Source organism: Oreochromis aureus, linkage group 7 (assembly GCF_013358895.1).
Source record: "Oreochromis aureus strain Israel breed Guangdong linkage group 7, ZZ_aureus, whole genome shotgun sequence".
NCBI lineage: Eukaryota > Metazoa > Chordata > Actinopteri > Cichliformes > Cichlidae > Oreochromis > Oreochromis aureus.
The window spans coordinates 29,873,022-29,888,104 of record NC_052948.1 but is presented as its reverse complement, the minus strand read 5'-3'; the positions used below and the strand labels follow the sequence as shown (position 1 = coordinate 29,888,104).

Sequence of the window (15,083 nt, the reverse complement as noted above, 5' to 3'; positions counted from 1 at the left end):
TGGAGAGAGAGTAATGTAATGAAAATATGCAACTAAATTTAGGAATGTATACAGTACAGACTATCCTGTACTTTTATATATATATATATATATTTTTTTTTTTTAATTTCCTTTAGTATTATTGACATTTTTTTTTTTTTTTACATTTTTTTATTTGTTTTTGAATGTCTTATGTTCTTAGTACTTTCTTACTGCCATATGTTCAAGTTGTTCAAAGTGTTGGATGTTTATGAATACAAAATTCAATAAATATATGTTTAAAAAAAAACAAAGAGTAGATTTTCAGGGCCAGATTTTCTCCACGTTTCAAACACTGAAACACATTTATGAAGCTCCAGAATCTGTTCAGCTAAAGTCAGAGAAGTAACATTGTAATGCAAAGGATACTACTGCAGAATCATATTTAGGAAAATTTAAACCTGAATGTAAATGTAAGATATTTTAGTCTGAAAGAAGTTATGGAGATGCTATTGTAAAATAGCTACACACTGTCACACTTCTCAAAAAAGATTGTTATAAATATGGCTAATTCAACATGGCTGACCCCTCATTAAAAAGCCAAAAACAACACCACTGTATTTTTAATATTGATTTCTTTATGCAAACAAGTCTTATATGTAGTTGTAATACAAATAGATTAATTCCATCAGGACCAATTCATTTAAGCACACTTGATATGTTAGGGTACATAATCCCATGTTCAAGAAAATTGCAAACACTGGATGCTAATATCTAAAATAATGATAGACAATATGGGAAAAACACATCTGCGTCTATACATCACAAAAAGCTGCTTCCCCTTGGTAATTCTTCCTTTTCTCAATGATTAAGTAAAAAATGAGAATGATAAAAAAAAAAATCAACTTCTACATTAAATTAATCTTGATTTCCTGATCCCAACATTTGCAGTGATCTTACCTGTGTTGTTTCAGGATGGTCGGTGATGCTGAGGATGCAGAAAGGGGGGTGAAGGGGAGAAACAGCTTTATACCCAAGAGACAATTCAAAACCAAACAGGATAAAAGAAAGTTAAGACAGAAGAAAACATCTCACAGTAACACAAATTGTCACCATAACTTGTTTTAACAACATAACGCTGTTAAAACAGAATAAGTAAAATGATGATCAATGTTCAGTATAAATCTCACTGGAGTCTAACCTGCTGTTGCACAACATGTTACTTCCTGTGGATACTTGTGACATAAAACCGCCATGAACTGTCATTCGTTGTGTAAAAGGTAAATGGACTGATTGTTTTATTTCTACTCTCCCAGAGCACTCAAAGTGCTTTGTACAACATGTGGCACATTAATCAGATTATTTCTGTGTATTTCTGGACTCTAGCTTTTGTTTCCTTTTGTATTTTGTTTTTCTTTGGCCAAATAAAAACTTCTCTTTTACTTTAAATCGGCAGCTTTGTTGTCCCAAATTTCAATTCCCTTCACACTCCTTTCCATGCTTCTACAATTTACATTCAGTATAGACAATGCAGAGCATACAGAAGACAGAGTACAGCTAAAGTGAGAGCAGAAAAGGTACAAAGTTTCTGAGAATAACAAAGGAGTGTAACAGAACAGAGCTTCAGTCCTTCCCTGATCTCCTTTGAGGAGCAGCAGCATCACTTAGTCTCAATAATCTGTTTTCTTCTGCTTTGAGTCTCTCTGCTCTTCTTCCCTCTTGCGTTTCTGGACTTGCTGCGATCCCTTCTCATTAGAGGGAGCTGCACTCATCAAGGACTGAGAGGATCCCTCTCCAGAAGATGGATTACAGGCAGTCTTTAGGTTCTCATACAATTCCTTCTTTTCTCCTCTGAGTGTTTTCTGTACTTCTTCAATCGTGTCTTCATCTGCCAGCCGATGAAGGAGAGGTCCACAGTAAAGCCTGACAAAGCAGAAAATCTCGGTTAAAGTTGATGAAGTGTGTTAAACATCTGTGGAGCACATCATTGGTCTGGTGTTTACCGAGCACACTGAGGTTTTGGTAGAGGGGAACACAGCAGCTGGTTCAGGTGGAGGCTCTGCCTCATGCAGCACAGCCATTGGCTAAAAGCATGAGCCACACGGGGCTGCCAGTTATTCACACCTTCATCCTTTAAAGCTTTCATCTTCTTCTCAAACTCGTCCTCTACAGACAAGATAAGACAAAGTTTCAGTGACACAGAACCAGAGACCAGCAGCAGTTTGTCTTCTTGTTCAGGCTGATGTGGAAGCATGAGTGCTGCTGCTGTCACACCATCCCTGACTACAGGAACTCTGACTACAGGAACTCTGACTACAGGAACTCTGACTACAGTCCATCTGCTGACTGCTTTCAGAGAGACTAACCTGCTAACAGCTGACTGTGAATAATAAACAGAATAATCAAATTTATGGAGCTGAAACTGTAGAGCTGTCACAAGTGTTCCTAATTAAGTGACTTGTAACTATGCATCTCGTTGTAGATATCCATCATGTTACCCAGTAAGACTTACCTGGACTATTGGGGTTAAACATGAACCCCAGCAGGAGGGCGTGGAGGCAGTGGACAGTTTCAGGTTTTGGGTGGTGTTGTAGCCTCTTGAACCAGAAAACAGTCACACAGACTGGCAGCTTCAGCTGGTCGGGGATGTTTTCTAAGGCTGAAGTCTGAACCTGCAGAGCTTCTTCAAACACCCTGCGACGCAAACCCTCAGGAGCCTGCACAGAGAGGGACCACACAGACAAGATGCTCACATGTACCACAGAAACACATCTATGACCTGTCAGAGTAATTAAACACATATTTCATGATTAACCTCAGTACCTTATGCAGACGCTGTAGTTCCAGTTGTTTCTGTTCATCACTGCTCACTTTTGGCAGGAGAGGTTGCACATCTATTTTATGATCCCTGTCATATTCAGTGCACATCTGACCTCCAATTAACAGCCCATAGAAGTACTGTCTGATACGATAAGCTGCTGTGTAACTACTGTGCTGTGAAAAGTCCTCCACAACTGGAGTCAGCATCATTGTCTTCTGATCCACAACACTTGTGACGAAAGTGGTGAGTTCTCCACCCATCATATTTTCATGCATCCACAAAGGCAGATTAAAACTTGTTTCTTCTGGTTCAACATATTTTTGAATGGCAAGTTTGAATGTTTCGTTTTCTTTTTTACCAACATGATGACTCAGTTGGTAAAAGATGTGACTCAGAGCACGTTCTCTCTTCTGTGAGTCGTTCAAACCATCCAGATTCACTTTACTTAAAAAGCTGAGCATACCATCCAGTCTTTTAATGCTGTACTCACCAGATGAAGATGATTCTCTTGCAAACCTACCTCTATCTTCTAATCTTGAATAATCATTTCCTGCTATTGAAGCAAAGACTGGCATGAGAGCAGGGTCCAATTTAAAATGCTCACAAAACTTTGAACGTGTGTAGAGCTTAGCAGGAATTTTGCCATCCTTCTTTCTTTTCCACTCAAAGTTGTCAAGATGAAGGAAACCTTTGTCCACATCATAGATACAGAAATCTGTGTCAGTGGCCAGCACAGGACATTGTTTCTGATTTGCAGCAGAAAAAACTTCAGGGTCTGCCTCTCCTAAACACTGTTTAAACTCTATGCCTTTCTCCTTCAAGATTTCTATGAAGACATCTTTGACCAGAGGTGGTAAGACGTTACATCCTTTTGGTACGGCGTTGGGCTCAGTCTTGGCTACTGCCTTTGCTTTTTCAAGTCTATTTCCAAGGCGAGACACAACTGTTTTGTGCTTGTCAGGATCTGAGCCTCCATCCAAGATGATGTACGGAGTGACTTCACAGTCCTGCAGAGTCTTAAAGAAGTTACAGACCTCATCTTTGAATCCAGGATAATCTCCTCCACAGCGCTGGTCCAGCTTTGGATCAGAGTTATAATACAAACAATAGTACAGAGCTGCACCATCAATTATAATGCCTGTTTTTTCTACTTTAACCTCTTCACAAAGACACAAATAATCTATCATTTTCTTTAAGGTTGAAACCCCCATGATTTCTTACGGTGTGGTGAAGGTGAGCGGTAATTATTGCGCTAATGCCTCTGTGTCTGGTGATTAGTCGATGCTAGCAGTGATGTCAGCAGATCTGATGATGCTGATAGAGCTGAGGGTGCACCACCAGATGTTCTAATACTTTTCAAAGCAGTGGAAAAATGTTGAATCGACCTCCTGACTGATCAACTGGAGACTTTGTAGGAATTTCTACAAAAAAAAAAAAAGATTACTGCTGTTTACAGTAGTTCAGTCTGACTAACAAGAAAAAGTTATTATTAACAGGTGATATGCATGGTCTTACAAAAAGTGCCAACAGACGCCATGAAAAACAAAGTAAGTCTGAATTCAGGATGATTTGTTAGTTTCCATATAAGATGGGAAGTGGAGATGAGAGGGTTATGATGACATGAGGGGACGATGGAGGTCAAACAACATTTGTGTGCCCAGACAATATTTTTATTTCTTTTTGTTTGGTTCAGTCGGCACTGTATTAAGACCTGTTATCTGAAAAATCTTCAGATAACAGGTCTTAGGATGAATTTTTTCATCCTCTTATTTTCTGCACCATCATCACTTCTAACAGAATTGCAACCAAGGAATTTGGCTATGCTTGCTATGCTTCACAGGATCTGAACTTTCAGGGAAATTCTTAGAAAAAAAATCAGTTTTCAGGGCAGAAAAAATTATTACAGCAAAGATCTGTGAATACAGAGCCTGAACATGTTTCTCTTTGCTCTGAGGTTTCTAACTGTCCTGCTGTGATGACGCAGATCAAACTCAGACCCCGTACAGATGAAAACATCTGTTATGAAACTATTTTCAGTCTCTGAAAACTCTTCAGGAAAAGCATTTTTAACCCTCTGGGGTCCAGGGTATAATTGGCCATTTTTAATTTACTTTACTTTGTTTGGTATCATCCTCTTCAGCACAACCTCACGTGTCTGAATTTACAGTTCTGTTTTCATTTTGACATACTGTATTAACACAACTGATCTAAAATCAGACAAAAAACATAAAATCAGAGTAGAAAAAGTTGTATTTTTTACTGTAACAACCACAAACATGTTTAATGAATCATATTTCATAACTTTGAATGCAAATATTAATTGTCAGTTTTAAAATCCTATGCACAAGTTTTGCAAACAACAAAGTTATTTGCATCCATTTACCTTTTACCTTGATTTTTTAAATAACCATTTCAAACTATTTACAGAACAATCAGCTGTTCTTCAATAAGATGGCACACAAATTATTTGTGCCACTCCAAAAAAATCATTTCTGTCCACTATAAAGGAGAACATCACAGCCTGATACCTGCAGGTCTGACAGCAGCAGGTGTATCACTCCTTTTTCTACCTGGAGACAGCAGTCACCTCAGTGTTCTGACACACAACACAAAACTATCCACAACACTACACACTAACTACACAAGACAACACATTAACTACACACTCCAAACACGCTAAACGTCACAAATCTCACATCTCAAAACTCGCTCTCTCTCTCTCTTTTTCTGCTGTCTCTCTCTCGCGCGCGTGCGCCGTCACTCCTAAAACTTCCCGGTTTTTTTTTTTGGTTTGGTTTGGTTTTTTTGCTCATAAGCAGAGAGTGCTTGTTAGCGCTGTCCTTAGACAGTAAACGTGATGAAACTATTGAGGAAAAAACGCCGTGTATATATTGTTTATCATGACTCTGGTTTTACGTGGCCTATCGACACAATTTAAAAACTGGCACCTTGTTGCTTTGTCTTTAAGTGGTCGTGTGATTAACTTACCACGACTACTTTATTCTTCCTCAGTCAAACAGCAGCACTCGATTGTTTTGCCTCCTTAGCTCCAGGTGTTGTGCTAGACAGTGATCGTTCGTGATTACCGTCCGCGGGAGCGCGCAGCTGCTTAAAGCTGTAGCGTCCAGATTACTTACAGCTACTTCCGTGCAACTGATATAAGATGCGGTAAGCTGAACACAGCTTCAACCGTCTGTTTGTTGAAAAATAGTAACGGACCGCGTTTTCTTGTTAGTAACTGTAACGGCGTTGTAACGATAGGAATAGTAATTAGTTAGATTACTCGTTACTGAAAAAAGTAACACCGTTAGTAACGCCGTTACTTGTAACGCCGTTATTCCCATCGCTGGTTATCTGCATTTTTATCAGCATAAGACACTCAGCAGCAGATTAGAAAAACATTTATACATTTAATAAATCACCAAATTAATACACGCAAGAAACGATCAAACCTGGTCCCACAATTTGAGTTTGTATTCCCTCAGCTGCAGACTCGCTGCTGTTTAAATGTTTGAGAGCGAAGATTAGATTTAAAACAGACGTCAAATATAGACTCTGTCTATGTAGACATTTGATATGAGGCCAGGACGTATACTGGCTGTGTCCTGTTTTAAGATCATATATGTAAAATTGTTGACAGAACATCTCCAACATTTTGGTGCACACACAAGCTTCCTTACAAACTTCTCTCTGATAACTGTAGATACATATCGGCTGCAGTGTGCATTATCTTGACAAAAGTATAACACACTGAACCTGCTGATGTCATGTGGTGGAGGAGTACAAATACCTGGATACCCATATATACCACGGACTAAATTGGAAGATCAAAACAGAGGCTGTATACATGAAGCGGATGGGCAGGCTGTTGTTTGCAAGGAAGCTTTTGTGTGCACCAAAATGTTGGAGATGTTGTCAGTTGGGGTGAGTGTAGTGCACTTTGTTTTGGTCTTTTTGGAGAGAGAGAGTCTTTTGCAGGAGAGTTAGTTCTGTGATTGGCTGCACTTCTGAAGCTGTGGTGGAGAGGAAGTGACAGAACAAACTGCCATCCATCATGGATATTCCTGTCAACCCACTGCACCACGTACTTCTCTAAAAGAGTGACTCAGGTCTGTTGCCCCAAAAGATACAGGAAGTGCACTGATTTCCACAACAGAATCATGTCTGTTTTTAATGCAGTTTCCACTGAGCGTTTGAAGATCACTGACATCATGGCTTTTAGGCTAATTGTTTCTCCATGGTCACTGAATCTTTTGATATAATACATTTTGATGCCTGTAGAGGATGCAATATTTCAAGTCTTCACAACTTAACCCTGAGGAACATTACTCTGAAATTTTGGCACAATTTGTTAATGGAGTTTTTTGCAGATTGACCAACCTCTGCCCACATTTCAGTTCATCTCTGCTTCTCTAAAATTTTCTTTTAATATCGAATCATGTTACTGACCTGTTGCCAAGTAACCTAATTACTTTTAAAATGTCCCTCCAGCTGTTTCTTTTTAGAACCACTTATTTTTCCAGCCTTTTCTTGCCCCACCCCAACTGTTTTGAAACATTTTGCTGCCATCAAATTCAAAAGGAGTTCTTTTTAACGACATAGTCTAGGTTTAAACATTTGACATCTTTTCTATGTTACACTATGAATAAATAATGGCTTTGAGTTTTGCAAATCACTGCTTTCTTCTCTCTCTCTTTTTTTTTTTTTTTTTTTACATTTTACACCAGAGTCCGGTATTTTCAGAACTGGGTTTGTACAATCTGTCTGGGGAAAAGGGATCTGCTCTCTAATGTTAACACTTCTTTCAGCTGTGCACTGTCACAACACCAAACACACAGTAAACCACTTTATGTCCGCTGCACTGTACTGAGCCACTTCAAGACTATACTGTTTTTTCTACATTTAATTTTTTAATGTAAATGTTTTATAGTTGTTTATCAGTATCAACTGCTGTACCGTTTACATAAGTTTAGTTTATGACAGATTATATATATCTCTATATCTCCATATACATACATACCTATCTATCTATCCATCTATCTATCTATCTATCTATCACATCCTCCATTTAAGTACACAGTATTTTAAATTAAGTATCAGCTCATTCACCTACATTACTCATAAACCGCAGCGCTAATAGCTGCTCCCTCAAGTAAACAAGGGAGCCATGCGCCACACAGTTAAGGTCTCCACTTGTTTCAGAAAAAGCATTCCGTCGTTTGCTTGTTTGATCATGCTTTAAACATATCAAAATGCATAGTGGGTTACAAGCACTGGTACCGAATAGGCTAGCACTTAGCAGCAAGGTGAATCTGTGCAGTGTTGCCAACTCCTCAGTAAGGAAAATCGCTATTGGTTGTCCTAAAAGTCGCTAGAAGTCGCTAAATGACGTCATCACCTAATTTGCATAATTGGTCATGATAATATAATTGTAACTTATGTTGTTGGAGAGAGAAATAACACCGTGGAAGAGACATAAAGTGAGTAAAAAACGTCCTAAATGCATTTAGTTTATTTAGAACTACAAATTAAATTTCTTTTAGCAATTATTGTTTTTTTTAATGTCACAATTCCAACCCTGCTCCTTTACCCGGGCTTGGACTGGCAAAAGTGATCCGAAATAGGCACTCTGGTGGAGTTACTTTGTGTGTGTGTGTTTATAAGTAGTTTTAAACCTTGTGATCCACAAAACAGCATAAGAGTAAAAGAAGAACTGACTGTGTTACAGCACCCGCTGCTTGTTGAGAGTAAAAGCGATACGCGCTTTCACGTCTTTTTTTAGCAACTTTTTAAAGAAAAAAAGTCGCTAGGGGGTCTGAAAACTCGCTAAATATAGCGACAAAGTCGCTAAGTTGGCAACACTGAATCTGTGATAAATTAGCGTGGTCTGCACTTCTTCTTCTTTGATTGGGTGAAATGAGTTGAAAGTAATTGGATGAGGGAACCATGGGGCGTGCCCTGCAACAGCGTTTTCTGCCGAGTGACGTACAAAGCTGCGGTCAAAGACAGATAAAAACAGCGTTTTTTCCGCTGTGGCTAAAAAACGGCGTTCTGTCAGGACAAACGCAGGGATTGTTTTTTACGGCGTTTTGAATAATTAAACGGCGTTCTTTACGCAATTTCTTAACCAAACGGGTTAGAAAAGTGTCGATTATGGGCCCTAATGGCTTGTCATACTTCCCGCTGTAAACACCACTGTTTTGTTCAGAAAGAAACATCGCATGTATTTTTTATCATAACTTTGGTTTTATGTGGCCCATCGACACAATTTAAAAAACTGGTATATAGTTTGAAGTCCGCACTCCCGACTCAAGTTGAAATAGAGACTCGGAGTCGCTGCATCTTGTAGCTGTGTCGTCTTAAATTGGTCATGTGATTTTGATGCGCCGGGGTGTCCGTCGACCCCAGAGGGTTAAAAACTAATAACTTAAAAAAAAAAAAAAAAAAAAAAAAAAACAACGTTAATGCTTAGTTTCACTTTCACTTCGCCACGAACTTCAGACAGAGTTTATCTGAACATCAGAGTCCTCCTTCCTTCTTTAGCTCTCTATCTCTCCAGCCTCTCTCTCCTACCTGCTACAATCACTATGACATCACGAGCGGATTCTCACCTTTTGGTCTGCAGCTGAGAGTCTGAGCAGCTCCGACGAGTCACTCTTCAAAATGTCGTTGCATTTACTCAATAAGTCGCACCATGAATTTTATGTCAGAAATCACGTGGTCTCTAGTTATCGCTTTTTTTGTTTGTTTGTTTTAATGTGGACCAATCAGAGTCACAGAAGTAAACGCGCGCACTCCTGAAGAAGTAACATGATAGGTTAGCTCATCTGCTCACAAACAGCATGAACTCTGATATCAGAGCATCGCCTTAATTTGATGATAAGTTTGCTGAACCAGTGAAAGTGTCAGTGCAAAGAAGTGAACCTGCACATTAAATGCCTCAGATATCTTAATAGAAGAAAAGGAAGGTGCAACTTCAACAGTTTACCTAAATTTCTGTACATGATAAAAGGAAAAGAAATGTTGAAATGTATTTTAAGTGTTCTGGGCAACAAGTACTTTTGGAGTACTTTAAAATAAATACAAACAACACTTCTCTTTGTTATATTATAATTACACATTTATATTTGGACTGTGGACAATGATGCACTTCAGTTGTTGTGTTTACCGGTGAGCTGGTTTCCAAAGGGAGGAGGTTTGACATTCCCTCATTAGGAGGCAGGAGGGAGCTGACCCTCAGACCCAAAAATGTTTGTGGATTCATGGCCCACAACACTGTAAAAAGTAGTGGCTGGTTAACTGGGGACTTAGTTGTTACAACAGTTCAGTCTGACTGAGAAGAAAATGTAACAAAGCTTTCAGAGGTCAAAGCAAAAATAATTATTAACAGGTGATATACATGATCTAACAAAAAGCACCAATAGAAGCCATGAAAAACAAAGTAAGTCTGAAATCATGTTGATTTTTTTAGTTTCCAAGTGGAGATGAGAGGGTTATGATGGTGTGAGAGGATGATGGCAAACTAGACAGGAGAAACAACATTTGTGTGCTCAGACAATATTTTTATTTCTTTGTTTGGTTCAGTTGGCACTTTATGACATTATGTTTATTACATTATTTTTCACTTGTGCTCTGAATACTTTGCAATATCTTCTTGAAGTCAGATTGAACTATTGTAAATGACAATAATACTGAAAAGACCGCGCTGCTTTCTAAGTTGTTTTTTTTTAGGATTTATAAAATCTTTGAAAGTCTGCAGTTCATCGTTCAGGAGTGAAGTTCAGCATTTTTGCTTTGAAAAGTTTTAGAATATCTTAAAATATATAAAAAACCAACAACATTAAAACTTGTTATTTTCATTGTTTTCATACAGTATATCATTTTCTGTTATTGATTTGTTAAATACATATTTCTTTAGTTCAAAAGTCAATACATGGTGTCCAGCTGAGTGGACATGTTTGTAACTCCATGAAAAATAGATTCACAAACAAAATTTCAATTACAAATATTTTCTAAGCCCAAAGAGGAATACATTTCTTCACAGAGGATCTCATAATTCATGCATAAAAGGGTTAATAAAAAGAATGAATTAAATATAAATAAAATAAACATTTCTATTTAAGAAAAAGCTCTTAAAAATAATTTTCTATATAACGAGAAAAAGAGAGAGAGCAACAAAACATGACATAAAGGTAATAAATAAAAGACACATCATGAAAAAAAATATTCAAACCATTTTAAAACCATTTACTTATTTTAATACATTCAGAAACAATTATAAAACTAAGAATTTCTTCTTCAAGCGTCCTGGAAATAAACTTCAAACAGAAAATATAAAATGCTTCAGTTTCTTCTTGTTTTGAATGCAGAGTCCTAAATACAAAATCCACCAAATGTAAACAAAGAAATCTCTCATCTCTGTAATAAACCAACACGTTCTCACTCCCAACTCGTCAAATTTGTGACGCATGGTCATGCTTCCTCTGCTTTAGATCTGTTTAGATCTAAAGTATCCAAAGTTGAGCTCTAATGTTTCTTCACCCTTGTGTGTGTGATATCTGATTTCCTACATGCTGGCAGAGCAGAGCGGCAGTTTGTGCTCACAGATGGTGATGGTGTGGAAAGACGGTGGTGTTTCCTCAGAAGAACTAGCTTACAGATATGTTTTTCATGACAGAGGCTCTGCAGAGGTTAGACAAAGCAGAGAAAATATGTGCTTTACATTTCACTGTGTTTTACTGGGATATTTGTTGCCTGATGTTCAGCAGGAATGGAGAAATGGAATCAAAGGGAGATGTTTTTGATGTTTTTGTAATGATGTAAGTAAATCTTCAATATTATTTATTTGCTTGGTTATTTTAGGAGTGTTTCTGAGTGAGGGAGAGAGGAGTCATCATCCAGGTAAAGTGACGTGGATCAGTGGATACACTTGTCTCCCCTTTAAAGGAGATACTCTTAGAGAGAGACGATCCGAGTCATCCTTAAATGTTAGTGCTTTCAAATACACAAACATTTTTAAAGGACAAAAACGAACATCCAACTTTGACTGTAACACAAAATAAATCTTTGCATGCGTGTTTTCAAACTCTCAGATGGGCAGGATATCAGTCTTGGACTGTCTAACCTGCAGCACTGAATAACCACCACACATGAGCATGTTCCTGCAGCAGCTTTGCTTTTGGTAAGTAGAGTTACCTAACTACAGTAACTCTAAACACATGCCATCCATTTCTAACAGTCTGGTTACTTCCTGTCAGTTATTTTAGAAACCATGTGGTCACCTGACCTAACACTGTTTCTTCTTCTTCCCCTTAATGTTGAAGTGTTAAATGTCAAATAGCTGGAGAGGAAATTACACCAGTGTACTGAGATGTTTCACCAACACGTGCCAGACGCTGTTCCTTCATGGTGACATCACCAGAAACAGCCCCGCCCACCTCAGGACTTCGCCATTAATCATGATGATTATAATGATGACAGCGAGCGGAACTAAGACTGTAAAAATCCATGACCAGAATGTTTAGATGCTTTCTAATTATTAATGAATACTGAGAGCCTCTTTCTGAGTTTTGTCTGTTTTGGGTTTTTTTTACTTCATTTGTTACTAACAAAGTTCACCAAACTTCACACAGTTTATATTCTGTATGTTTCCATCTTTACCAGCCACACTCTAACTGCATTTAAGAAAACAAACCATAGAAATCGTTGCTTTTCTCTTTTGCAATTGATGATTATTCAGTGAATATACTGCGCTGCTTCCTTTTATTGCGTCACACATTGCTTTAAGTTTTTCAGTGTCCAATTATTTGTTTGAATTCTCTGTATGTTTGACCCTGTAGACTGTTTAATGGACTGCTTGTCTTCCTGTTTGTAACCGACGCCTGTTTTTGACTAAAGATTTGGATTTCTGACTTTAACACAGCCTCTGCGTGTCCTCCCTTTGTGTCCTCGTCCTCTGTGAATGTGTTGCATGTGTCACAGATTCATTTATTAACAGCTTTCCCACAGTCAGTTCCATCAGCATTCATTCACAGCACATTTCAGAAGGATTCAGATCAATACAGTGATCTTATAGTTAGAATTATCCTGACAGACTCCCACTGTAAATTATCTTTCATCAGGTCAATTTTAAAGTTCAGTATTTCAAAGCAGGCGTTATGAAGAATCATACTGGCATTAGGACTGTAACAATATGTACTTACAAAGTCAAAGTTTTTTAATTATGCTAGAATATTGGAAGACAATCAACTTTTAGTGTTTTCTGCATATTAATTATACTGAAATAGAGACGGTGACCCTAACTGTACAGAAGCACTAAACAACTGACAATCTAACAAACATTATTGGCCTGAGCCGTCATGCACAGTGAGTCTGATCCTTTGCTGTGAGAGTCTGACAAGCATGTTTCTGGTCAGTTTGGAAGAAATAATATCACAATGTTGATCTTTTTTTCAATATTCCTTCTCTTTTACAACATAAACTGTGATCAAAGCTACTTATGTTCACAGCATGTAATAATATTGACAGTCCAGGGCATTGTGGTCTGTTGAGCTAGGGTTAGGGTTAGGAATTCAGACATATGTAATCAATATTACTCTTGCTGGATATAACAAACGCCTAGGAATTTGTATTATAATTCATGAAATATTCAAATTCAGTATCAGTCATTTTATATTATAACCACGTATCCACCCAGGCTCATGGTGGGGCAGGGCTCTGTCCTGGGATGCTTGAGTGAAAGGTAATGTACACCCTGACCAGGTATCCAGTCTGTCACAGTTGTTTTCAATATTTGGTTAAAAAATATGAGTGAAAACAAAAATCCAACTAGGATTCTTGCGTATGATGGATGAAGTCTGTCTTTGACTGTATTGTCCAGCTGATCCATCAAACCCCCAGCAGGTGAATCTTATTCATGACATAACACAGTAACAATGTAAAAAATTAAACAGCAACAGTCTAAATTTAAAGTGCATTCTAAACTCCTCTTCAATAAATTATATGGATGTGCAGTGAGTCATTCAGGACTGTAAAACCTGAACTACAGAACCCAGAGTCTTCATCATTAAATCTCTGGTTGCTTCATTTTTCTATCCTATATCAGATACTTTAAAGATTTTAGTAAAGTTGGATTCTCATGGTGAGGCAAAGTGTTTTATGTGTGTGTGCGTGCGTGTCATGAACGGCTATAAAAGCCCTTTAATTAAAGAACAAAACGGGGTTTGAGTTCGAGTTACGGCAGACTGTCGCTACTTCTAAACGGAACGCAGCCTTCCTACGGCGGACAGCTAATAACAGGAACCGGACGCGCGGTCCAGCCTAGTCCATAGCAACAGCCTAGCATGACCTTAAAAACATATTCTGTCTTCATAACTATCAAAAACGTGAAATGATTTGCAAAGCGTGAAAGTGTTACAGTTGCAGAGAGCTATGGCGGTATCTTTGGAAGCTGTTTACATAGCTAATAATATACGATGTAACCATGGAGACAGTCAGTCACGTGAGCTAGCGGTGCACGTTTACTACAGTGAATAAGGTGATTGTGTGCACAGCGTCCACACGCTGCACAGGGTAAAGACATTACTTCAATATTGTGTTATATTTATCACCTCAGGTTCACCATTACAGTTTCAGCATTCAAATGTACACTGTCTGTTACGGTCGCTGACCTCTGGTGGCTCTCCCTCGGGGAGAGAGAGAGTTTTTTTTCCTCTTCTTGTGTTGCAGGTGTGCCTCATGAGCCACAGCTGAGGGGTGTTTCAGCTCGTCAGCCACGGCATATAGTCTGCCATCCTAAACTGCCACACCCTGCCATTTTCCCCATTTTGCCAGAGCTGTGAGCCATAGTGTTTTGGGCAGCAGGCCTTAGTGTGTGTGTGTGCGTGTGAGAGAACTTAAAACTCTGAACTTTGTTTTTCTTTCTTTTATTGTGAGCAGAGGTGTACCCTGTGTTAATTAGTTCATCGTTGTGGAAGCAGGTAGGGGTTCTCTGCCATTTTTGTTTCAACTGTTTTCTCCTGTTTTGGTTAGACAGGAGCTCAGCCATTGTATTTTGTTTGGGTTAGAAAGTTCTTGGTTTGTTTTTAGCTAAAAGGGGTGTTTTGTTTGTTGTTTTGGCCTTGGAGACCCTGAAGAAAAGAGCTTCCCTGTGTTTTTTTTTACTGTAGTAGTTTTGGGCAATAAATCATGTTTAATGACATCTGTTTTCCAGTAGTTCATATTTTCTTTTTCACTTTGTGTTACCCCCACCCCAGCCAACACTTCGTTCTTAAGTGGGCGTAACATAAGTGGGGGCTCGTCCGGG

The 15,083-nt window shown here is 38.4% G+C and overlaps 1 protein-coding gene and 1 long non-coding RNA gene across 2 annotated transcripts; one reads left to right on the top strand and one right to left on the bottom strand.

Moving 5' to 3' along the window:
• Window positions 1–576: 576 nt before the first annotated feature.
• LOC116318027 (protein asteroid homolog 1-like) lies at window positions 577–10,735 on the bottom strand. The gene is made up of 5 exons (XM_039614738.1): window positions 10,713–10,735; window positions 9,391–9,457; window positions 2,471–2,675; window positions 1,962–2,124; window positions 577–1,881 (listed from the first exon to the last, which is right to left on the bottom strand). Exons 1-5 carry the CDS (start codon window positions 10,733–10,735, stop codon window positions 1,629–1,631), a joined length of 711 nt encoding a protein of 236 aa, XP_039470672.1. The 3' UTR covers window positions 577–1,628.
• A 910-nt stretch (window positions 10,736–11,645) lies between these two features.
• LOC116318023 lies at window positions 11,646–12,700 on the top strand. The gene is made up of 3 exons (XR_004199293.2): window positions 11,646–11,766; window positions 11,872–11,960; window positions 12,103–12,700. It is a non-coding gene; the product is annotated as an uncharacterized LOC116318023 (long non-coding RNA).
• Window positions 12,701–15,083: the final 2,383 nt, after the last annotated feature.